We start from the raw sequence: 25917 nt of genomic DNA, 5'->3' as shown, positions 1-25917 counted from the left end.
CTAGCTTTCATGAGCTGTCTGCACTAAAACTAGGCACTGCGTTCCTGTTGTCGTTCCAGCAGTGCCAAATACAAGAATAATATCTCTACTCATTACTTCCAGATAGTGCTTTCAAGAAAGATATAAATCATTTTGATAGCAGTGTCATACTACCAGAAGCTCTTTTAAAGATTATTATTAGCCATGCCCCCAAATCTTTTCCATAATTGTGCTTCCCAGGAAAGAGTTTTTCCACCCCATTGCTAGGGCCTGTTCCAGTATCTGCTCTTCAGAGGAGTGCAGAAAAGCTGGAATTCAGGAAAATATTTAAAATCTGCAAAACTTACCTCTTAATGTGGCTACTTAAAATCCATTAAATAGCTAGATAGCCTGTACTCTACCTCAACCAGAAGCCATAGACTTGATTTAGAAATAATTAAATGGAGTTTTGTGGTGTGCATTATGTAGGTTAGACATCATGGCTATAATGATACTTTCTGCTATTACTACTTCTGTTTAAAGCAATATATACTGTCTGAAAATAACAGAGTTGGCAGCAAGCAACATCTTCAGTGCTTTTATGATGTCGCTATAGATAGTGGATACATTGTTATACTGCTGCTTAAGAACAGATATATTTTAATTATGTTTTCATTACTTTATTAAACTTAGTTTAATGGAATTTTGAGTCAATCAACTAGAAATGATTCTTTCCTGGCACAAGGCAAATATTAATGCTCTTCCAAATCCCTGGTGACATGCAATTTTTCTGAAATTGGAATTTGATTTTTGTTTATTTTTTGTTCGTTTTTAGCTTCCCAGTGAAGATACTGAAATATTTGAGAGTTCCTCACAGTGCTTATCTTTGCTGGTTCAGCTGTATGGAGGGAACAGTCAGGACAGTATGTCTCCAGAAAACATGGCCAGCTTTGCTGAAGTACTGAAGTCCAAAAAAGATACACGACAACTGAAGCTTTTGTTGAGAATTATAAAAAGACTGGTGAGTCAACTTCTAAACATTTTAAAAGTTGTTGGATAATTTTTGCCTAGCTTTTTGCTTTTAAAAGTAAAGAAGAGTGTAAAAGAATTTTGAAGACAAAATACGTGAAGTTAAATTTCATGTCTTTAAATTTCAGTTAACTTCTCTGGAGAAGATAGCCTTCTACTCCTAAAACCTCTTACAAAATGATTGTTGGATTTCTCCTATTTCAGTTAACCATTAAGTAACTCAAGTTATTTATATATTTGCTTAGTATTTCAGCTTTATGAAGTATTGGAACAATTTTCTGAATGCCTTCTGAAAGAACTAACCTTGTAGCATTAAATAGCTGTTGAGAAACACAGTGCTTGATTTCATGGTAAATAAGATGCCATTTTGTACTTGAAATAGGTTTGTGCGTAGAGTGCTGACTCCTCATTCTCACTGAGCTATAGGGACCACTTCTGCTGGAGTGGTTGTAATGTAGAATGCCAATCAGTGGGTATCGTGCAGGGGCTTAGTTTGCTGATGTTATTGACGGGTAGGGATTTCAATTCTGTCATGCTCTGACACGGTGGCATGACAGCAGTGTTGTGTCTTTCAAGAAGCTTAGGTGGAAAACCTTTTGTATCTGTAACATTCTCTCAGATAATAGTATGGTTTTTATCTTGAAGTGTCTTGATAAGAAGCTTTGCCTGCATTGTCACCTTCTGTTGGTTGATTACTTCACCCTTTACTCTCCAAGAGCAGGAGTTTTCAATTAAAAGAGGGTAACTTCCCCAGTGTAAGAGGCAGAAGACGCTTGAAGTTTGCAAGTACAATGCTGGCTACTAGAGTAAGGCCATAATCAACGGCAGCAGGAGTCATCCTACTTATAGAGATAAGAGGAAGCAACCCTTTTTGTAGAGCTTTTGGAGCCGTTCCTGTCCTTTTTCTCCTGCCTGCTATATTTACATCACAGGAAAGTAAACTCCATACCCTTCTTCCTAGTTTTGCTTGGTCCTATCTCTCCCTCGAAGAAGCATGAATATATAAAATTAAAATTAAAATGATGATTAAATTTCATAATTACTCTCATTCTTGACATCACCTCAGGTTTCACTTCTTTATTTTCTCATGCTCTTCCTGAAAAGAGTATTCTAGCAAAGATTTTTTTAAAGACACTTCCTATTGATTTTTACTTGTACCTGTGCTTCTCTGTGTGTGTAATTGTTGTGCTGCGTTGAATTGGTTTTTGCTTTTCTCCAAAAGCAATCAGTAAAGAGGCAACAAAGTGTGAGGAAAGGAAAGAGAAATAAGGCTGCAATATACGTATCTAGATTATTTGATTTCAGCATAGCTACAGACTTGTTTCCTTTCCCTCCATTGTGAAGACTATGGTTCAAAAGTTGACATAGCATGCAGGGTATTTAACACAGAAACTTCTGTTGATTATCTTAAGAGAACAAAGCTATGCTATCACCTTTTGAATCTAGCAAGTCCCTGTACTTTTTGATCTCTCCTTTGTATACCAGTGATACTGGTACTTGTTATTTATAATATCAGGCATAGATTTTCTGTAATTATTTTAATGAGATCATAGGATTTCTTTTGAAAGCCGGGTTCATAGATAATTTGACAGATTATTTAATAAATCTTACATTATTTCTCTAAACCTTAAAAAGTCCTGTTCAGAGGAGATTATTATCTTGTCAAAATTGTCATAATCACAAAAGATATTGAAATATAATCATATCTATTTAAGAAGGATTCAGCCCACATCAGCTGTTCATGCTGAATTTTGAAGCCTAGAGCAGTGTTTTTCATTCTTTTTTTAATATCCGAGCAATATTTTAATAGAGGGATCATTAAGTGCACCAATTTCCATTCTTGTCAATTGGTGATTGTACAGAGCATCTTTCCAATCTGTGGTCACATTAACTTTGTTGTTACAGGCACAGGTATTGCTTATGTAAGACAGGAATATACAAAAAGAATTCAATGTGTCTATGCTATAGCTGCCTTTATAGCATGTATTTCTGGAAATAAGGAAAAGGCATGGCAGTATGACTAGTTAACCTTTGTCCAAGTGTTTCATATGACTCCAGAGAGCGGATGGAGACAGGCTTCTCAATTTCAGTCTTCAGTTTAAAGCATGTCACAGAATTTGTTGACATACAAGATAACCTTACCTTGATGAAATGGAAACTTATATCTATGTGTTGGTTTAATTTAATAGTATTCATTCATTAAGTTTTATCTCTAGTGGTTGAAGGGGTTTTTTTGGACAAAGTTGGAGGTTTGGTTTGGGGTTTTTTTTTCATTTGTTTGTTTGTTTGTTTGTTTTTAAATAGTCATTTTTCACTGTCAACTTTGACCAGCAAATTGACTGCAGGGCAATAGAAACATATTGCAACACTTTCTTCACTGATTTTTGCCCTACAGTTTTGTTGTATTCATTTATTAAACAGAAATAAAGATATAGGCCAGACTGGGGGGAGAAAAAAGAAATCTTTGTACAGACTTATTAAAGGAATCGTGATGAACAGCCCTTTTTACAGGCTTTATTTTGCTGTAAAAAAGAAATCATTAGGAGTGAAAACCAGAAAAAATATGCTTTTAGCTAACTTTTGTAACTGTGTAAGTAAGGATCATTTAAAAGCTTTAAAGAGGCACCACTGACTGTCTTCTTTCTGTTTTTTTATAATCACCTCTTAGCTTTCAAAGCTTTGGCTCTGTGAGGCCCAGGTTAACCAGTCTTTTTCAAGAATGTTCTCTCACTGGCATCCATATAATGGACAGAAACTGAATAAAATTACTGAATCAAAGAAACAAGGTTTGGTGGTTTGGGGTTTTTTCCCCTTCAGCCGTTTTACTAACTCTCTTGTTCTGGTTGCTTCACCTTGGGTTAGACAATACTGCTATTCAGATATTCTTCATCTTTTTTAGTAGCACTTGTGTAAACGATCATTGATGTCAGGGGAGTAATCTTGTCCCATTCTTTGGTTCTGGGAGCCTCTCCTACCACCCTTTATGGAAATCACTTTCTTATCACTCCATCTCTTCTGTGAAGATATAGTGCATCTTATTACAGTCCAGTAAATCATCTAGATTACAATATTTCTTTGTGAAGTGGAAGAAATTTTCATTTGGGAAGCAAATAGTTCAATTTTTGCCTGCTTTATTCAGTAGTTTTTCATTTCTCTTTTTCCCCAGAGGAAAAAAAAAATCTACCTGCCATGTCAATTTACCATCTAGCATGTAACGTAAAGACAAGTGATTATCACCAGAATTTTTATAGAACTAACCAATATCTCCACTGGCCACATAATCATTGTGGGATTACAGCTGGGTACTGGCAAATAAAATGTTTCAGCTTTCAAAACAAGAGAAGACTCTTTTTATTCTGTCTAGTGGATAAGCATCAGGCTTTAACAGGCAGTTCTGCAGTCACTGTGGAGAGTGAACTTCTGTTCGGCGACTTTTACCTTAAGTACTTCTCAGAAAGTATATTTGAATTCTACCGAAGTCACACTTCCTTCCCCCCACCCCCCATCATCTTTCTAGAACTTCATTTTCACTAATTTACATATCTTAACTGTCAAAAAGTTGTTCATCCTTTATTTGTGAGCAGCTAAGACATTTAGGATGTCATCTGCATGTCAGATACCCAGTGGGGGATACATATAAGGATTTCTCACATTGTATTAGGCTGTGTAGTAAAGACGTTAAGGCTAGAATGATAATACTTGAGCTGTGGCAAAGGTCCATAGCTTTCATTAATTTCACTGTAGGACTGTTGAACGCTAATTTGCTTTCCCTGCCAGTTGGACCACACCTATGGCATCACTGTGTACCTGAAGGCAGATTTACTATCCTGTTTCCAATGAACCAAAGCCTGGGGAACTACCAGTTGCTATGTCTAAAATATCATTCAAGTCATGTGTCCCTAAGTATTTCTGTCATTTAGATTAGTAACTGTATCATCCTGAGTTTTATAGAGAGATGTGCTGAGTTCACATCTTTTAAATTGACAGTTGTGTGTTTGTGTATTAAAATATATGTGTATATTTTTACTGCGATAGTTCCCAGATTAGGTCCTCGTTGTATTAGTCACTGATCATGCATTAATTATGGGGAAAGACATTTAGAGCTTGAAGAGATGTACAGTCCAGGCAGCACAAATGTCTGATTTAGGGTAGCAATTCTGCAATCCCTTTCTAAGTTGAAGGTCTTGCTGGAGATTTGCCCCTCAGTAGATTCCTGCAAGTACCTACGCAGGGAGCTTGCCTCAAAGAAGGTGAAGCAAAATCCCAAGAGATTTTCAGATACCATCTCTTTTACGGCTTCAGCTCCGAGGATTCAGCGCCACAAGGAGGTGCTTGTGCGGCAATTCCCAGCGGAGTCTGCTTTCCCAGAGTCTTAGAAAGCTGCTGGAACCTGTTGGCATATCTCCTGGGGAGAGAGCACAACGCTCTTTAACAGCCTCAGTTAGCTGGAGAAAAACTTCTTATGCATCCTTCTCCTAACCTGAATCTTTTAAGTGTGCCTTTAATTAATTTCATTAATTACTAGGGTAATCTATCATATTCTGTTGCTTTATAACAGAGATGCTTGTTAGACTGTGAGTACAATACTCCCTTGTGGGTTGCTGACATGTATAGGTATACTCACTATAAATGCATGTGTTATATATGTTTTCCTTAAATTACATACATTTTTAAAATCCTTATGACTCTTATACGAAGAGTTTCTGTCCCTCTTCAGTATTATTTTCAAGTTGTTACCAAGCCTGCATCCCTTTCTTTATAGACCATCGTTTTGTTGGCTTCAGTCTACTAGAAAAACGTCCCCGGGTAGGATGGAGCATTTCATTAGCCACAAACAACTTAAGATCCCCCCCAAGAAGAAAAAGCTAATCAGCATTAAGATACATTATGCAGATCATAAACAGGATGAGTTTCTCAAAATGCTTTGAAGCAAATACGTGGGAAGGATAATGCCTCTCCACCCTTCCCACCGTGCAGGGAAGCTCCCTCTGTTTGCACACTTGGAAGGGCCTTTGTTTTAGGGTTTTAATGAAATTGGAGAGAGTCCCCAGAGATGGGAGATGGGGAGGCCTCCAGCGCCAGCTGTTGCTTGGCAACCTTCCGCCATGGCACTTCCAGGCCCCACCATACCGTGTGGGGGAATGGCCCTGTCCCCAGGGCCGCGGCCAGGGGGATGTCTCTCCTCCTCCTATGCTTCTGGGTTTTAGTCTAGTCATAAAGTAAGCTTTTAAGTATAGCTTTTTTGAATTTACATACATCTTGACTGAAATACAATCTAGTGACACTCCTTTAAAAAAAAAAAAAAAGTTACAATGTCCCTGATGAATAATTAACAGTCAGCAGGGATATTTGTGAGTTGGAATTGCTAGACCAGGCCCTTCCCTTTGGTCAAGAAGCAATATATTGAGTTTACAGTGAAGAGTTGAGAAAAACTGGTTTAAATTACTCGGAAGATGAATGCAGCTAATAGCAACTACTTTAATCCAATTTAAACAGTAATTAAAGAATGATTTAAATTGAGCTAGTATAGTGTAATTTGAAGAAATTCAGCATTTGGTGGGCAGAGTTCTCTTGCAGCACAGCCCCTTTGCTGTACTTTGTGGTTTACTGAACAGAGAATTGAGCTAATATTGATTAATTTATCTGAGTAATTTGGATTTTCTTTTTTTAAAGTCTCACTTAAGCTGTATTTTGAACTTTGTGTTCAGATTGCAATGTCCTGTGGGCTCTACCAAATTCTCATGGAAATGAAATATTGTACTTTCATCATTAAACCCTGATGGAAGGGGTTTTTAAGCTTAGTAAAGCATTTTCAATAGCACTAACACATTTAGTCAATGAAAGTGTGATTTTTGAATAGTCAATACTTAATAATATCTCAGTTTGTTCTCAGACACTCTATGAGCAATACCAAGTCCTAAAATATGGATTATTTAGTTTATAATTATTTGTTTGATATTAAGATAACATAGCTTTTCAAAAAGCACTTTCTTTTAAAGTACTGTATGAAAATGTTATTTGTATGTCCAGTAATACTTAGGATATCCAGATGTGAGAGGGATACTGTAGTTGATTATCATTTGAGATCCCATGGCATTCTTTATAGTAGTGTGCATGGTTAGTTTTAACTTGACTAATTATATTCTGTGTATTGAAATCCAGGGCACAATTTTTCACTGTATGGGTCTGAGAAGAATTTTCATTTTTCACTTGAAATGGTTAGATACTGTTTCACCTTAGAGGCGTGTACATGCTTATGACCTGTGTGCCTGGCTTATGTAGCTTGTGAATAGCTAAATTCAGGCTCACTTATACTTTGTGTAACTCATGGAATGTTTTCAGGATGCTGAGAAGTAGTACAATATGTTAACGCTGTCCTTGAATTTTTTTTAACATTTGCATCCTATGGTTTCTACTGGAGGAGAGGGAAGAATATTTTGGTATTTAGATTTATACTCTTGGTTAGAGCACTGAAAGAGTTTTAAAAGGCCTTTTCTGTTTCTGATTAGCCTTCCTTTTCATTTACCTCTTTGAATTTTCCAATATCCTTTTTTCAGTTGGCCAAAATTCTCAAGCACAGCATTCTAAACTTATATACTACTGCTGGTTTTTTTTTCCCAGTACTTATCCTTCTGTCTTATGAAATTAAACAGAACAAGTATCCATGGGTAAGCCTCAGTCACCAATGCAGTCCCTGGAATTCTTATCTTCCCCTATCATGTCACTTTTGATCCTGTCCAGAAGTTCTGTGGCTGATACCAGATTGCAGAAAACTTTGCTATTTTTTGACCCAAAGCACTAGGTGGTACAAGAATGCTCTGCTTATTTCTTCTCATAGAAAAGGCAAATATTTAAATCTCAATAAGATTGTCCAGGCTTATAGGATCACTTATTTCTGGCTGCGTCAGAATCCTCTTCTGCTGTGTGAATTTTGTACTTATCTGACTACACTTGCTCTAATTCACTTTATGTGTTATAGTTTGTATCCCTGTATATGTATAACCACAAGCACAGTGTATTTTCTTTTTGTATGTGACTTGGGGTGTTCTTAAAGTGTCACAAAATTCTTAACAACTGTGAAAATTATAATTTTATTTTAAATGGATCTGAGATTTTTTTATTTTTTCAGCTGATCACTGGACTCCATGAGCCTATTCTATTAAAAATACTAGGCTTCATATAACCTGTGGTAAAATCAAAATATTAAGCAGTGATACCTAAAGTGAGATGGTGAGGAATTTTTTATGCAGTTAACTTACCATTTTGGGGTTTATACAGGAGTTTGTATAGCTTGGAAGCTTTTGGTTAAGGAAATATTTACTGGGACTTCTAACTTTTGATGTGATTTAGGTCCCACCTTTTTGCAGCTGGTGATAGGTCTGGAATACCCATGGTTATCTCAGTCTAGAGGTGCTATTTTGTTTTATGCATTTACATCTCTGTAATGACTAATTTGCTGTCAGTGTTTTTACTGTAACTGTGAAGTGCTTTCTCCATGTCGAAGAGAGCACACTATCCTTTGTCTGGTGTTTCCACCACATAGACAAACACCTGCATTGCTAGCAAATCATATATTGAGTTCTCCTGCTCCCAACCCCAAAGTTCAAACAGAGGGCTATTTTAACGGCTTTCCTTCATTTTTCTTTAGTGTGTGTTTGTTTGCTGACAACTTTCTAATATACTGCTGAATGGCTCCTACTTTTGCTGCTTTCTGCTTTGTCCTAGCAGCTTTATGTTTAATATTACTCACCTACCCTCATAAGCTACTGTGATATTTAATGTTTACAAAATATTTCATGGTCCTCAGATAAGGAGTAATAAACATCAACAAGATTTTTCTAAGAGGGTCTACCAACACCAATCAAATAGGATTAAATTATTAAAATATTTTCTCAGCCTCGGTGTTAATACCAGGTTGCACATATTTCCGGGATCTTTAATCAGAGTGTATGAGCAGCAGTTGCTGCTTTCATTATTAGTATAACTGAATTGCATTAGTGCCTGTAGCCCAGGACCTCATTGTGATAAGCTCAATGCAAGCACAGTAAAAAGTCACTTCTTGCTCCAGAGAACAATCCAGCTTGTTTCCTGTTTTCAAAAGAAGCTCAAGGAATTGCCTGAAAGTGACTCTGCTGAATAGGAAATAATTTGACACAAAGATGACCGTCCTGGATAAAACAAATCCTTGGGCACTGTCTAGTTCTGTGCAAGCAGGAATGGGAGTTTAACTAGTTGCTCCTGATTATTAATACAAAAGTATCTTCATTTTATTCCAAATAATTCTTATGGTCACAGGAGTATTTAAAAATCCTTAGTCTTCATCTAATCTTCATGTGAGGCCGTTACCAGAAACTAAAAGAGCTTTGGAAGGTTTTGATTGCCCGTGTCGAAAAAGAGATACAGGTACTCATAGAAACCAGGTTTACTGTGACTTTTTGCAAACTCGTATTGCAAACCCTTCAACAAAACCTCCCTTTTTTATTACCTCTGTTCTCTTAAACTCAGTCTCCTTGCTGACAAGTTTACTGAGGGTGAAATAGTCTGTTACATTTCAGTGTGTGAGTAAAATTTTAACTACCATGTACCAGGAGGAAATTGAATGCAGGAATTAGATTCCCCACTGGAAAGGAGTGGTCCTTCCTTTGACTTCTAAATCACCTAGTACTGAACCGTCACAGTAAAAGGTCTTGACATACCCTCTTCATTAATCCTCAGTGCTCCCTTATTTTCCTTGTCAATATTTCTGTCTATTGATTTTCAAATATATTTCAAGTTCCTCACTTTAATATGGCATCTGACAAACACTACCTGTGTTTCACTTTGCCTGGATCCTTACCCTCTTCATCTTATAAGGCTGGAGTACTGCTGAGAAGCTGGTATTTTCAAAAATCATGCCATGAGCAAATCTGCAGGTTACACAGAGTGATTTAATAGCCAGTGTGTGGATGCAGGTAAACAGGGAATATAGTTGGAGTGATTAAAGGGGTATATTACAGAGGGAGGCAGTTCTTGGCCATCAAGCTGTGAGGATGTGGGACTCTGAGGTACATGAATTAGGCAAAGGAGACAAATAGGCTCATAGGGCATTTCAGATACGGGTTGTCTGTCAGATGGAAATTGTGAGTAAAAATATGACATAGATACACCAAAGTATGCTGGTCGTGATAATGAGACCAAGCAATATGACCATAAAAAGCAAAGGGAAGGCAGTGTTCAAGGAGTTAGAGATTGTTGGAAAGATCAAAGATGAAGATTCTTTTAGAAGCATCAGTCAAAACATACATGCAATTAAAGAAAACAAAACACTTCAAGTTTTTTCCCTGGATAGCTCGTGCATCTAATGGTTGGTTGATGTATTTGTTAATGAGTGCATACTTTTAAAGTTCCCCAACAGAGGGCCCATGCTCACATACTAATCCCTGGCAGTGATAACCATATCTGGGCATTATGAACATGGTGCTGCACAATTTCAGATGAGTCCATGATTCGTGTGAGTGTTCTGAAACAAGGTTACATTTAAAAATAGCATTTTTGTGCACTGAGGTTAGACTTTCAGTAGATTTCTACAGTAACTGACCCCCCCCAAGTTCAAACAGTGATTCAATCCAGCATCTTCAGTGATGAAACCTCCACATTTTAAATTATGAAGACTCTACTAGTTAAACATTTATAAAAGTGCCCAGTGCTGTTACTTCTTTAAACAATTAAAATGTAATGTTTTTATACGAACATCATTATAAATTTATAACAAATCTAATTTGTGGTGATGCAGTGTTCTATGGGCTGTGAATTACTGTCCTAAATTTCACACAGCAGATGCTTTCTCTGGGATGCAATGACTAGTTGATGAGTTCATATGATGCAGCATAAGAATATCTCATAATTTGCATACCAGCTCTACTCTGCTTATACAGCTTGCTTTTTTTGACCTTTCAGGGGGCATTTTAAGAGCAATGAAGTTGACACTCAATCCTCAGTCTTGTCAAAAGCAGATGATTACCTAGATCCTTTAATATTAATAGAGTACTTCTTCCACTAATATGTAGTGGTCATTTAGAAATGGATCAGCAAATGCATGTAATTGTATAGTAAAAAATAGCTCCAATTATTTAAAATTTATTTTTTAAGGAAATATACTGGTGTACTTCATTGCAAGAGAACTGTTGTAGAGCATAACCCCAGTATACACTGAAAAGTCAAAATGGTATGTTCCATAGTGCAAAATATTGTACTTTGTGGATTAAAATCTCATCTTTAGGCTGTAAATCCTTGGTAATTGTAATGAACAGACTTATTGCATATTCAAATTGCATCAGAAGAAGATAGTTGATATCAAAACCTGCCCCTATGTGTGCTAAACAAAATGTGTATATAAAAATCTGCTATGTATACATGATGCGAGGTATACATATGTGATGTGAGGTATGTATACTAAACACTGGGTTCCACAAGACTAATAATGTAAACAAATTACATTATTTGTAACTGCAATTTACTATTGTCCCATTTTGTCGCTGAAAAAAGAAGAAATAATCAAGGCAGAATACCTTGTGCTCATTCTAAACCAAATGCTTCCTTTGTGGCTTTTCATTCAAGACACCATCGTTTCCAGGAAAGTGCCAGTTTGGGACTCTCTACCTGTCCCCCAGGCAGAGATTTTTCCTGCAGTGAGCTTGGGGAGATATAAAGGCAGGATTTCCCAGGGGAGCCTGGGTCCAGGGCTGCTGGCCCTGAGTGCTGGAGCAGAAAAGCTCTGCAGAGCTTACTGGTAAAGCAGCATTTAGTCAGCCCTAAAATTTTAACGAAGACCCCTCAGTGAGTAGCTGTGTGTTGCTTATTCTCATTAGGGCAAAAGTCTAGACCAAGCAGATTAGAGTTAAAAAACAAAACCAAGTTAATCTTTTACAATCGAATAATTCCCATGGAAATGAGCATATTAACACATCCTCATGCTGCTACTTTTCTTCAAAGTACTGCCAGCATTTAAATACTAGAAAAGGTAATTTTTAGCATACTCAATACAGTAATAGGTTTACATAAAGCATAAAAGGAATCATTGTTTATAAAGATCAGGGCCCTCTTGTCATTTTAAACCATTAGTACACGTTTATGCTTTTGCAATATAAATGGGGGTATATTCATGTAATGGCACACAATATTTATTTTCAAAGTCTGTAACTATAAGGTGGCTAAGAGTAATTTGTACCCCATATATCAGTCAGATATGTGTGGCCCTGACTCTGCTAATATAGCAATATTTCTTTGATCTTGGTGAGGAATATTCTTATTGCTGAAAAGCAAATTACAGCTGTCATTGAAAGATTTAAATAATATGCCCTCAGGATTGCTTGAGTGGACTGTTGCTCCACTGAGGAGCTCTGATGACATCAGAGAGATGCTCATGCAATTTATTAATGTAATTATAGTTCCAGGATGGAATATGTATTACATTTTGAAGGTGATGTTATTTAATAATGAATGATTTTATAGACTCTTCTAGTCTCTATATTGCCTTCACCATTATATTTCTTGACATGTCTTTTTTTGTTCCTCATTTCCACCTCTACTTACATGGTTTTGATTCTTCTCTCCGGAACCAGATGCTCCTGATTTTTCTTGAAAGTTACTTTTTTTTTTTCTTCTAAATGAAGCTGAAAGCATTGTGGGAGTTGATGTTGAAATCTGGAAGAGCAAGAATGTTAAAATGCCTACTCTCATCTTATATTTTGACCACTGCAGGTTTCAACAAGATTTTCTTCCCCTTCTTGCAGCTTCATACTTCAATTTTGCATAACTATTTATGATCTCAAGAGTATATAATTACATTAGCATACTGCTATATGCTTGTATGTGTACATCTATTAGGTTTATATACAGTTCTGTAATCGTTTAAAATTTTCTCATTAAATTATAACTTCTCTTAATTTTTAGTATTTCTGTCTACATAAGGGCTAGAAGTTTCTAAAATGACTAGGATTTGAAATACCTTAATTTTCTAAATTTAGTTGCAGAGATTCCAAAGGATATCTAATTTCCTGAAAGTACTAATTATTTACTCCTGAATATCAGGTCTACAAAAAGTTGCTCTGGTTTAGCATCCCAAAACATGAGGTACTTTAAGTCCTAGCAAAAAAAAAAAAAAAAGCTTTTACAAAAGGATTGAAAGAAGAGACCAAAGAATTGACTGAGGAGCAGAAATTCTATAGGATACTAAGTATTTTAGTTTAACAATTTAAATTCCATTTAACTTCTTTCAGTTGTACATTTTAAGAAAATGAAATGTAGTGAAATAGGATGCTGTGATATGCGACTAAACTATGTGGGAAGCCTAATAGTCTTCCCAAAAGCAAAGCTAGCACCGGTAGGTTTTTGGTTTTTAAAGCTTGTATCTGTGTCTTTTTCCTCACTCCCCTTTTAACAAACTGTTTTAAATGGGAGATGAACCTAGTAATGATGTAACCAAGCCTTTGACCCACAAAGTTCAAATGGCTTTGAAACGAGGCAAACCAAATTTGTCCATCTTTACTAGGAAATAATAGCAGCCAAACATCAATCTGTCAAGATTGTTTTATTCAACTCTTGACTAATACCCTGTAGAATACTTCAAGAACTTAAAAAATGATGATACTTTTAGTTGAACTTGGTTGAGAAAGTAGAATGCAAATGTAATCACTCTGACAGTCATTTAATGACTCTGGGACATCTGGGAGTAAGGCAAAGTGCAGAGGACAGTGGCAGGATGTGGACTGGAATATGAACGGAGCGGCATTGACTACTGCTGAATACGTGTATGTGAGAAAGAGAAGTAATGATTTCTGGAAACGATTAGAGGTGAGAGATGTAAAGCGGTGATGAACACTATCTCGATACCATGGTATCACTACAGTTCTGAATGTCTGTAATTCCCAAACAATATGAAAACAGATTTTGAGACTACTGAACATACTGATTTTAGTGTGATATGGATCCTGTGTCCCACTCTGTACAGCCTGTCCCTCTGCGCTGTTTTGATCCATCTCCCCACCCAACTTACCAAGGGTTCAGCTTGCAGCCTCTCTGTTCCAGTGGAGAGGAAGGAAAGAGATTGGAGGTGGTTGCGCTCCTCATGTACCTTTCTGTTCCTCTCCCCTCCAATGGACAGGGATGCATCTCTCACTCCTCTGCAAAGAAGCTGGATCAAAGCTGGACTTCTGTGTTATAATGTCCATATCAGGGAATGTGCTCCAGTGAAGCTGTGTGCATTCAGGAAGACTGTAGGGAGGGAGAAGGGGCACCAAAGCTACTATGTATTGTAGTGTCATCATTGGATGAGGTCTTCTAGTGATGTTTTCTAGCCACAGTCCCATTATTAGTGAGAACAGAGAAGTTCTGGCAACCTAATTTGAACCCTCATCCCAAAGATTTGATAATGCTGTATTTAGCAGTATCATGCTAACATCATGTGAGATGCAAATGCTATTACCCATCAACTTGTTTAAAAGAAAGCAGAAAGAGTGTTTATGTTTTAAACAGAAAATCAGCCAAGGTACATGAAACAGCTGGACAACTGTTGGTACCACACTAATAAAGCAGCTATAGGTGCAGTAGTCTCTGCACCCCTCAGTCTTCTATCAACCCTATTGCTCAGCAAAGCAGCAGGTGCAAGCACGCTAACCCACGCGGTGTGCTTAAGCATGCGGGTTCCTCCATGCGGTAGAGGCTGTGTTCCAGCCGGACCTGCTGCCACGCTTGCAGTATAGAACGTATGTATGTCTGGTCTAGGTGCCACCACATAATGCAAGCATCACCTTTGTGTCTCAAGCTGTATGTTTATACGGTACTCGGTACAGTCTTGATTTTGACTGGAAGCTTAAGACATGTAACTGGAAGGATTAATCGGACAAAAAGAGTGAAAATTAAAAGAAGCAAGTTTGTAGCACTTGAGTGGCTCAGAGGGCCCTTTCTTCTTAATCATTCCCTGGACAATCATTCTTTTAGATGCTGTATCTTATCATTAGTCAGAGTTAAAATAACTTTGTCAGACTAGTACAAATTTCAGACCAAACAAACATCTCCTAATGCCAGCTGTAGAGCAAAGGACAGAATAGAAGGGAAACCTGTTGCCCATATTGAATTACATATTTCCAGATGTAAGAGAGACCAGCCCTTAAATTCAGTGATGGAGCTGGAGTTGCACGTTTTGGCTTTCAGTTCACCAGTACAACAATCCTAATGAAAAACTTAGGGAAGCAGGTTATATATTTCTTACATAATTAATATATTGCTGGATCTAATGCTTGAAACATTGAGATGTCTTATGAGAGAGTTGTCACAGCTTTCATATAAAACTAGAAAAATCAAATAAAGAAAACTGTATTTTCTGCCACTCAAATGGCTTGCAAAGCTCATTATATTTGTGTTATTTTCCTGACATTAATCTTTTCACTAAAACCATGTGGTTGAAAATAGAGGGATAATTACCATTAGCCCATTTATGAGAAACTGCTAGTGACAGAAGCTTATTTATTGTTGTGTACAATTAAAATATGATGTGAACACATGAGAATTTACATTAAGACAAGATTGCAGCTTGTCAGCAGTTTCCTTTGTTCAGCTGTGTGTTTATTAGGCTACAGCTGCTCACCTACTTTTATATGACTTTATAATAATAGTAGCAATGTCTTCATTATTGGAGATGTCTAAACCAGTTTGGTTACACAACATAAAAAGAAAAAAATATATCTGATATAATCTTTGTTAAAGAACTAGATACGGATGTAAGATTATATACCGCCCCCCCCCCCCCCCAAAAAAAAAGACCTGTCTCACTGTCTCATCTCTTTATTGGTTTTGGGTTTGTTTGGGGTTTTTTTTGTTTTTTATTCCTTGCAGTAAGTGTTGTTTATGCATAACACCGAATGTGATTTATGTAGATCATTTCGTGCTTTTATTTGGACAACTTCAGTGTATCTACAAATAAACAACTTGAGACCTGTCAGAAAAAAAGCACATGCAGTTTTTTCCCTAATTCTGTCATTATACAAAGTGATTTCTGCAGTATAATAGTTGGTCTTAGTTTATGTATTTAGGGATCTTTGGGACTCATAGTCCTGTTATTAAGAGGGTTGGGTTCTTTATGTTCCTTGGTGTAGATATACTACGGGGGGGAGGTCACAGTGAAATAAATACCCACACCCTTTTCTGGCTCTGTAGCTGGATGGGTAGTATTTTGGAGCCTACAAAGAGGAAAGCAAAAGTTTCATCTGCCATTAGTGCCCTGCTGACACACAACATCCTGAAGAAAAACAAGGCAAGATTTAGGGCCCTTATTTCTGTCTGGCCTAGAGATGTGATCAAGCATAGAGAAGCCATCAGCGAGTCCCAATAAGATGTAAAAGAAAGTTCTAGGAACCTTCAGTAGCTTTCTAAATTGAAAGGTTTTGTGCTTTGGGGAATAAAATAGGGCCATCGTGTCTTCAGCATGCCTAGGGGGCATAGCAGTACTATTAACTTGTGCTAAGGTGGTTCACATTGTTCTCCAAAACAGCCAGAGAAAATACTGGTCCTGTTAATTTCTTTTTTTTTTTGCAGTCGCTATGTGCGAGTCTAGCTATCATGAACTTTCTGAGAAGATAGGTATTGACTTGCATGGCTTGCTTGCTGGCTGCACGTCTCTTCTAGCTGTCATCGTATTTCTGTCTAGAGGGTTTTATTTCTCATACTCAGCACTGCGCATAGACATAGAGTCATAGCCTGTGACTTTGAACAGAATCTTAGTCTGGTTTTCTGGAGCAGAAGCAGGATGAATGAATGAACAGGGACTTGGGTCACTGTCAAAATTAAGGCTTTAAGCGTATGTTTCAAGTTCATTAATGTGAACAGAAAGAACTGTGCTTAAGTGATTTCTTGTGACTTTCCTGACAGAAAGCAAAACTTCCTTTATTCAGCTTGCTAATGTCTGTAAAAAGGTCCTTTACATCCCCACCACCCCACCCCATTTTTTACTTTTGCTACAGATGGAAAAGCAGGAAACTGTTACTTGTTTGGGAAGTATTCAGATACTACTGGCACTATGCTAGCAGTCAGTCTGGCATGTACAGTAATTGAATGCTTGCTGCTACCTTCAGTATGCCCTGTTCAAATTACTGGTATTTTTTTTGTCTGGGAGTTGATGATGAAAGGGTGTCTGTTTGCTTCTTGTTACTTCTGCTGTGAGTTCCTAATGTACCATAAAGTCTCACTGCCCTGTACAAACATTCAGTTTAAATGCCAAGCGACACAACTGTGATCTAGATTCATCGCTTCTGATTTTAGCGACACATTTCTGCTATTTCTTTTAACCTAAATGTGATATCGACATTGATTTAAATGGGTTATGTTCTCATAAATTATTATTCCATTTGCATAAAATAATTTATGTAAGAATATCTTGATATTCTAATGCTAAAATTACATTGTTTCTAGTTAAGTAATTACAGGTGTCAATAATTTTCTAGAATTATACCACATAATACATAATCATCTCCTTATAGTACTTTCCTAATTCATCTCTGGTCTCCTGAATACACAGGCAGAAACTTCTGAGTGACACTGTTAGTGGTTTGCCCTCTGATGGCATTTTTACCTTTACAGCTTTTGCTCAAATCAGGTTATTAATTTTAAAATGTGGAACAGCTCATAATAATTATTATATACTCCTGTAAAGTCACAGAGGAAAAAAGCCACAAATGTTTTGATGTGTTCTCACATTTGAAAATTGAGGTTTAAAAACATCATCGTTTTAACATTGTAGAAATTGCTCACTAATGACAGTTTAATCATAGGGTTAAAACTGTGATCTAAAGCAAAGAAGGGAGGAAGAGGAGAGGCAAGAGAAGAACAGATAGAAATACCACTATACAAGAGTATCTGAGCTTAACCTTGGATAGCAGAATTACTTGGGAGGGATCTTTGCGATCCCTACAGCATATAGAAGTGAGACAAGTATGATACTCAAAAAATGCAGTTGCACCCTGCAATTTTCAAAAGAAAACCATCGAGATAGTGTCATTGAAACCCAAGGGGAATTAGACACAGTTCTTGAAAGCTTGAATTTTAAATAGTATTAATTAAAATGTGATCTACTATCTTTTACTTCTCGGTTGAATTCATATACTTTTATATTTTTATTTTATTAGTGATTTATTTTTAGCTCGTCAAAATGTACCCTTGCTCTCAAATGTAGCTGATATCAATTGGTGGGCTTGCACTCCAGTGTACTAGAAATACAGATGAGAGAGCAATGTGATACTGTGTTGTGAAAAGTTTCACGGGCATCTCCCAAGAAACTCAGCCTTCAGTTATATGCATGTTTGCAGTGTCACTGAAGAGGGAGTCTATGCAAATATTTTTATTTGCATGTTTATTTTGGTTCACATAGTTTTAATCCACTCATTTTCTTAACTGTTTGGTCTGCATGAACCATCATGTCAAAGCAAAAGTCGGATATTGTCCTAAAATTTTTAGGCTTATTGAAGATGCAGGTAAGTAGACTTTGGTTCAAACTAGGGAACTGGTAATGAAACTGAAAGCAAATGTTTATTTTCTTACAGCTCTTGTGGAAACAACAATGAATATTGACAGAAGGTGATGTGAGCTGCATAAATTTTTTGCAGTGGCTGTTTATAAAACAGTGTTTCCCTTTACTGAAGCTGATGTCTGTTAGGTAAACTGTTTTCATACAAGTGTGAAAAGTTTCAAGAAGGGAAATATATGGGTTTGTGGCAGCTTATATTTTTATCCCTTCACTTCCTTTTTAATTTTGAATGGCAGAATAGTAGTTGTAGTGTTGTAATCCATACTTGTAAAATATTTAAGATTTAAAAAAGCATTCCCTTTATCCACCTAATGTAGATACCTTACTGCTGAAGCTTTCAGCCTTGATTTAGCTGTAGAACGAAACACAACTTTATGGAAAGAAAATATTCAGTGTACATGTTTGAATTTGGTGAGTCTGCCTTCCTAACTTAATGCCCCTGATTTTTATTTACATTCAACTAGCATTGGTTTATTCATCAAAGAAAAAGACTGAGGCGGCAAAAGGATCAAGCCAAATGAAATATAGTTGTAGGGAAAGATTTTTAGCATAAAAGAGAAAGTTTTAATCCTAAATTAAATCTTTTATTTCATTTTTAATTATTTTAAACATTTGTCCTTTATGTTTTTTAGAAACGATATGCTAAGTTGCCTTGTACAAAAGGTTAAGATGCAAAAGACTGTTGGAGAGTTTCAAAGCTCAGTTCTTGGCTGGTTTTGTTCCATTGGTGTTACTGCGTTTCTTATATCAAGGAGAACACGCTTCACCAATTAATCTATGTTAATAATTAGGTGGATCTTCCAAGTAACTTTCAAGAAGTAGTAACTTTCAAGCCTCTTCCCCTATTTCTATCATTAGTCCAAAAAAGGCCAGTTGTTTCTATATGAACTGCTTTGGGCTTTAACTAGCAGACTCTAAGCAAAATGCATTATTATGTATGTGCTGATATTACTGCAAGCAGAAACTGGAGAGGTCATTGGGTTTCTGGCAGGATGAAATTTCCTCGTGTTATCATTTATCTGGTTATTGGAGAAACATCTCTGTAAAATGTCTGTATTAATTGAGGTAATCATTTGAAACCACCTGTCTGCCCTATTCAAGGTCATAGGCAGATTTGTTCATTCAGCTATTTCACCCTTTTGTAAATCAGTAGAGATGGTTTCTTCTTGTCTTTCAACATAAAATATCGAAGTATTTAGAATAGAATTGAATTGAATTGAATTGAATTGAATTGAATTGAATTGAATTGAATTGAATTGAATTGAATTGAATTGTTTAGGTTGGAAAAGACCTTTAAGATCATCCAGTCCAACCATTAACCTAACATTACCAAGTCCACCACTAAACCAATTAAACCAATTAAGGGTAGAGTAGCAACCCCATGCCTCCTGGCTTGGTGGCTGGATCATTTATAATGAAAGTAAAAACTAGGAATCATTAAAATTGGAAAGGATCTCTAAGATTTATCATAGCCTTAAACCCCTTCCAACTCCTACACAAGTGCTGACTAATCCTAACAGTAGATGCTGATCCACAGTTCAGTATGCAAGGAAGGGCTCACAGCACTCCTCTGGGACCACCAACTTGCACATATTTCTTGGGGTGGTGACGTGTTAGAGCTGTCTGTGGATCACAGCTGGCCTATTGTTGCTGCAGAGCTTTTTTCTGACTGTTGCAGCTTGGGTATTTGTAAAATTAAATTCTGGTGGAATTGTCTGAAGGACTACTGTTTGGCAGTCTGGGCAGAAACAGCACTTTATGGCAAAATATTATATTGTCTCAGCTTTGAGGAAAGAAGTAGCGAAGGATCTTCTCCAGGCTTGGTCAAGACAACTCTTATGGGAATATGTAAGCTGGTTTTAGTCTCTGCCTGCAGACACAGAAAAGTGTGAAAACAGCACATCCTTGGGAATAGAGGGATTGAATTGTGTGTATCAGCATCCGTTGCTTGTTCACCATGTACACACGAGAAAGCGTGCCTTCAGTCGTGCAGCCTTTCCTTAAGCTTCCTATTTTTGATAGAGAGACAGACTAGTACAATTCCAAATCTGACCACAGTCCTAAAAAAAGACTCAATTCAGATGCTTAGGTTTCTAATGCCTTAATGATGGGCTGTCACTACAGCAGAATGAGGCAGCTTGATTAGTGTGTGGAGCAGACAGAAGACGATGACTGCCTGCTGATTCACTCTGTATTGCTTTTGGGTGACAAATAGAGTCTCATTCAAGATTTCAGATTTTTACTTGTAAGACTTCAAAATGGGTAAGTCCCAAACTGTTACTGGCTTCTGACGCATCCAAGTTTTATTCTTCTTTGTTAGAAGCAGCCAGTCTTGTGTATTGAAAGCATGCTTATCTGAAAGGTTATTTTTGGCCTTTATAACTTCAACCTGCTCCATTTTCTGCTCAGAAAAGTGAAGCTGATTTGGTTTCTGTTAAGTGCACTTCCAAGCATTTTTTACTTTATTCTTACGTTCAGACCCTTGTGTTTTTTCAAAAGGTGCTGCCAATTTGGAGCAACAAAATAATTTTAAACTAATATTACATACTGAGGCTTCTGTCGATTGTTCTGATAATGTAAAAATATTTTACTCTGTCATTTTTGGTTGTTTTAGCCAAGACGGCTAGTGATAGAATTGGAAATAAAATTCCTGATTCCTAATCTTGTAATGTGACCACAGAAAGTAATGCTATATTAAAAAGAAATTTAGAGCAATTTAGATTAAGGGGGGGAAAAGGCATACAAAAAGCTGTTAAATGAGTGTATATAGAGTACTGTTCTTTATAGATGCTGTTGGACAGCAAGTGTACTCAATTCAAGTATTGGAAGACTATTGGCATGCAAGGAGATGAAACTTAGCAGGACTAAATTTTTGTGTACTTTCAGTAGGAAATTATAAATAACCATTGAGATCAAACACACATTGATCCAAAGTACCATTATATCAAGGAAATTGAAATAATGTGTTTTCAATAAACCTGAAAAGGTCAGCAAATGTTAACACACTCCTCCATACTCTCTTATGATTATGCCATTTTGGCATCTTTCTGCAGATGGCATATGACTGTTACAGGGGACAGGTTTTAGTGCATATTCTGATGGGATGAAGAGTTAAAAACTATTCCAGAAAATGCATTCATCAAATTATATGCACTACAGAACAATAATATTGTTATCTCTTACAAATAGATTTCATGCTGAGATACCTTCATCTTAGTCTGACAATTGAAATGCAAACTAGAGATTGTGTTTTGAGATGTTGTTGCATAAATATTATGAGAAATTAGTTCATCTTTTTTTTTGGTTGCACATCTTCTTTTTTTCTTTTGTACAATTAACCATATAACAATCTTCCAAGATACAGATGCAGCATGAAATAGGCTTTATTATTTATTTAAGCACTTCCCACATTCACTAGACAAAGAAAGGCTCAGCTCATGTAAATTAGCAAAGTGTCAGTGACACAGCAGACCCGCACCGTTCTGTACAACCTAAAAAGTTCTGCTGTATTAGTCCAAAAATGCCAGGGGTGAGGAACTTCTACATCCTATTGAAGTTAGTAGACTTTGGGTTTACTGCCTTGCCTGATTAGGCCCACAAGCTCAGCATTCCTAATTTTCAGATATACAGACAAATTGCTACTTCATAATAACGAGCAAAAGCTATGGCTGCATATGTTAAGACTGGTTCCAGTAGAGCTCGCTCTATTTAGAAGTGCATTGTGACTTTGCATCTACCTCTCATTATTCTGTATCGCAGATGTGTAAACTGGAAATATGCAGTAGGTCTAGAATAGTGTTTTAAATATAAAAGGCTTTTAACAGCTGTCGTGCTACGCTGGTTGATGAAGCAAAATGGGAATTACGGAAGCCAAGCATTTCGATCAGTGTGTCTAAGTTGCACTTTAATAATGGAATACACACAGGAATTAATAGCAGAGATGTGTTTGGAAGTCCAGTTCGAAGATTGTCCATATTGACTTGTAAGGCACTGTGGTATCCCCATGGAGACAATATAACCACTTAGATGAGAAGGATGAGAGTGAGGCCAGCAAGACCAGCTTACTGGTATATGCAGGGGCTGAATCAGATATTGTCAGTACTTAACGAGTAATGCGTCTTCATTTACACATTGATGTGTTTACAAACAGTGGTTAGCTCCATTTTTATTGGAAGAGCTATATTCTTATTCTTAACCATGCCCTTAGAAAAACCTTTTTTTTTTCCCAATAATGAATTTCTCCTTGTGCCAATCCCTTCCACCCACGCACCCTGCATATGCACACAGTAATTTAGCATGACATTCAGAAAGAAAAAACACCATTTACAACCAAGACATCAACTTATGTTTTAAAATTCAGATTATAGAAGTTCAGTGCCTGAATTTGGATAGAAAATGTCTGGTTTGCATAATAACTTGAAATCTATTTTCCTTCTCTAATATTTGGTTTTAGACTTCATTTAATCATATTCCTTTCTGGGAGCTGCTGAAGCATTAATACTTAATTCTGGTCAAAATATTTAGGTTGGTTGTTTTCCATCCTCTTGGATTGCAGTCAGATGTCTTGCAGGCCTCTGGGACCCAGAAGATTTTCCCCTGTTCTTGCTTTGGTTTGCTGATTGTTCATGGCCCTTCTGGTGGAGTTAAGAATGGATGCTGGGAACTAAGTTTGAATCTCAGCGGAGATTGCAGCAAATACTGTCTATAGACCAGTAAGTTAACTTTGGGATTTATTTTTTTAGAGGACTTATTTTGTAAGAATTTTTCCAGCCTGTCATAATAGCATCATAAATGTCCTTCTGTTCAGTCAGCAAGGACTTTGTATGTATGACACACTGTAGCCAAACTACTGTTCTCGGAAACATATAATTTAAGATGTCAGGAAATTGTAGGTTAGTGTTTGTAAAAAATCAGGCACATTAAAGTAACTCTGACAAGCCCCACTGATTCTTAGGATTTTCTTTCTCTCCATAGATAATGTTTAGCCATGTAATCACCTTCTTTGGAGAAAAAATTTATTTTCATTCCTTTTCCTTCAGTATTTTTTCTTAACTTAGTGTTCCAGTGAATAATAATTTCTTAAAAAAGATCAACAATTCTGTAATTTCAGAAGTGAAATACTTGCATGTCTGTGAACAATCTAGTCCAAATACAATACTGCAGGCTTTCCTGCGCCAATACAGATGTCAGAATGTGAATTAAGGGAGGTAGTGCCTGCATCCTGGTTTTCTTATTACAGAAAAATATTACAAAGCCAGAATGATTCAAAGCTTGAGGATTTTAGTTACTCAAAAAGATTAGATCTGAAAGGACTATATTCCTTAGGAAAGTGTAGACTAAGAGACCATACAGATTTATTTTGAATCCTGAGAAGATGAGAAAGGATGAGTTATCAGGTTATTTAAATAAAGTAAGACCAGTACAGGGAGATGCATTAATTTCTCTGAAAGGAGATGGGGACTAAAGAAACGCATGTAGATTGCGTTTCACTTAGAAAATAGCTGAAATATTTAATAATTTGTCAGGTGCAGCAATCCATAAAGTTAGTTGCTATTAGTAGTTAAAAGTAAGGATGAGGTAGTGATCCAGATCTATTAAACTGAAGTTTAAATTAAGTTTGGAGTGGAGTTCAGATGTGAATGCTCGGAATTTCAACAGCTTTTCTTAAGAGAAGTCATCTGCCAGAGCCAGAAACAGGTCACAAGACTGTATTTTTAATGGATCAGATTTCATGAACTCCATTGTTTATTTATGACTCCAGATATTTCTGCAAATTGGATATGAAGTGTCTGTATAATATCTTTTCTAATAGGCTTTTATCATAACAGATCAGAAAATAGATATGGGTAACCAAAAGCCAAAGATATGAGTATGTTTGAATAGAAGTAATGGAAAAATATCCTTCTGCCCCACGAGCAAAATTCATGTCAGAGCAGGGTATGAAGGTCACTACTCTGAGGTCTTCTCATGCAGCACTTACAAATGTGCCACAGTAACTGGGTTGGCACAGCTGTGGTGCAAACTTCCCTAGTACTGATGCAGCATATGCTGAGAGAAGAAGCTTTTTTGTTGGCAAAAGTACCAGCTGCCTCAGATCTCTGAGTGACGTAAGCCCACGTGACAAACGCACTCTCATCTCGGTCTAGCTGTAACATAAAGCATAAGGATCCAAATAACTTGCTCCACTGAAAAACAAGCAAACAAACAAAACCCCAAAATCCCACCCAAGAGACACAAGTGTTTTAAAAAACAACAGCTAGTGAAAGTTGAAAACAACCAGCATTTAGAAAGATGCTAGTTTAAAAAGACAAACCATGTGGTATACCTGTAAGAGTGTTGGTGTGATGCCAAGCCTTTGAGGGGGCCTGTCCACCCAGTTCCAACTGCAGTGTTGGAAGGAAGGGTTCTTATCCGTCTGACATCTCCAAAAGTTATTTTCAGATTGCAACAAAAATTTCCTTCTTTGCTTAATATAAATTGCTGCCAAGGATAATTTGAACTAGCTGTGCCGATTTTGCACTGCGGTGAATGAAGAGCAGTCATGATTAACTCATCAAGCTGGGAGAATGGTAACACACAGTCTGGTGTACAGCAGTATCTGAAATCACTGTATCTATTTTTGCAGTGACTCTTAGACTGGGATATTACATGAAATTAAAATGTTGATAAAGAAGAAATGCAGTTTTTAGCTTCTACACAAGTCAACAAGTTTATATAAAGACTGGGGAAACAGTAGCTTCACAGTTATCTTTTAACAGGAATGGAGAAATATTTTTTTTTTTCTGCTAGGAGTTTTCATAACATGGGGTGTGATTTCGCAAGGTTTCAGCTCTCACCATAGCTAGAAGAGAGTGGGCTCACTCCTCTCCCTGGCTCTTCTCCTCCTTCCCACCCCTGCCACCCAGTTCTGCCTGTGCCTCAAGTCAGCTTCCACATTCATCTTGACCAGAAGATGTGCCAGTTCCACTTGCTGACCTGGCAAAGAGCAGCTGCCACCCCAGGTAGTTTTCTACCACTTTAGTGAGCCGAATTAGTATAATACGAGATCGGGTGACTACTAGGACCTGTCTCTTTCTGTAATAGCAAACTCTTAATTTGTATCAGGCGATTTAGTAAAGCCGTGCCCTTAGGGTGAGGTTTCACAAGATGCCTGAGCCATTTTAGCAGCTTGCTGTTGTCAAAAGGAAGAATCCCCCAGGTACATGTTTCCCACTGCTTTCCCTGCGCTTAGCGCTGCCCCCTCTTTCAGCTGGTTCAGCTCACTCAACCGGCAGAAAATGAACTCGGCAAAAAAGTGAACAGCTTTATGTCGGTTTAGTGAGTTAACTGAACTCGCAGAGGTAGCAGACAAGTGCCAGAGCCAGCGCAACTGTGGA

General features: G+C 37.1%; 1 protein-coding gene across 1 annotated transcript in view; it reads left to right on the top strand.

Moving 5' to 3' along the window:
* ULK4 (unc-51 like kinase 4) overlaps window positions 1–25917 on the top strand; it is a 254519-nt gene that overhangs the window by 196338 nt on the left and 32264 nt on the right. The window contains 1 exon segment of the mRNA XM_075705440.1: window positions 794–979. Coding sequence (XP_075561555.1) covers window positions 794–979 — 186 coding nt within the window.

The sequence above is a fragment of the Pelecanus crispus genome, chromosome 2, assembly GCF_030463565.1.
Source record: "Pelecanus crispus isolate bPelCri1 chromosome 2, bPelCri1.pri, whole genome shotgun sequence".
NCBI classification, from domain to species: domain Eukaryota; kingdom Metazoa; phylum Chordata; class Aves; order Pelecaniformes; family Pelecanidae; genus Pelecanus; species Pelecanus crispus.
The sequence above is the reverse complement of the archived record's forward strand: the minus strand, read 5'-3'. Positions and strand labels throughout refer to the sequence as shown.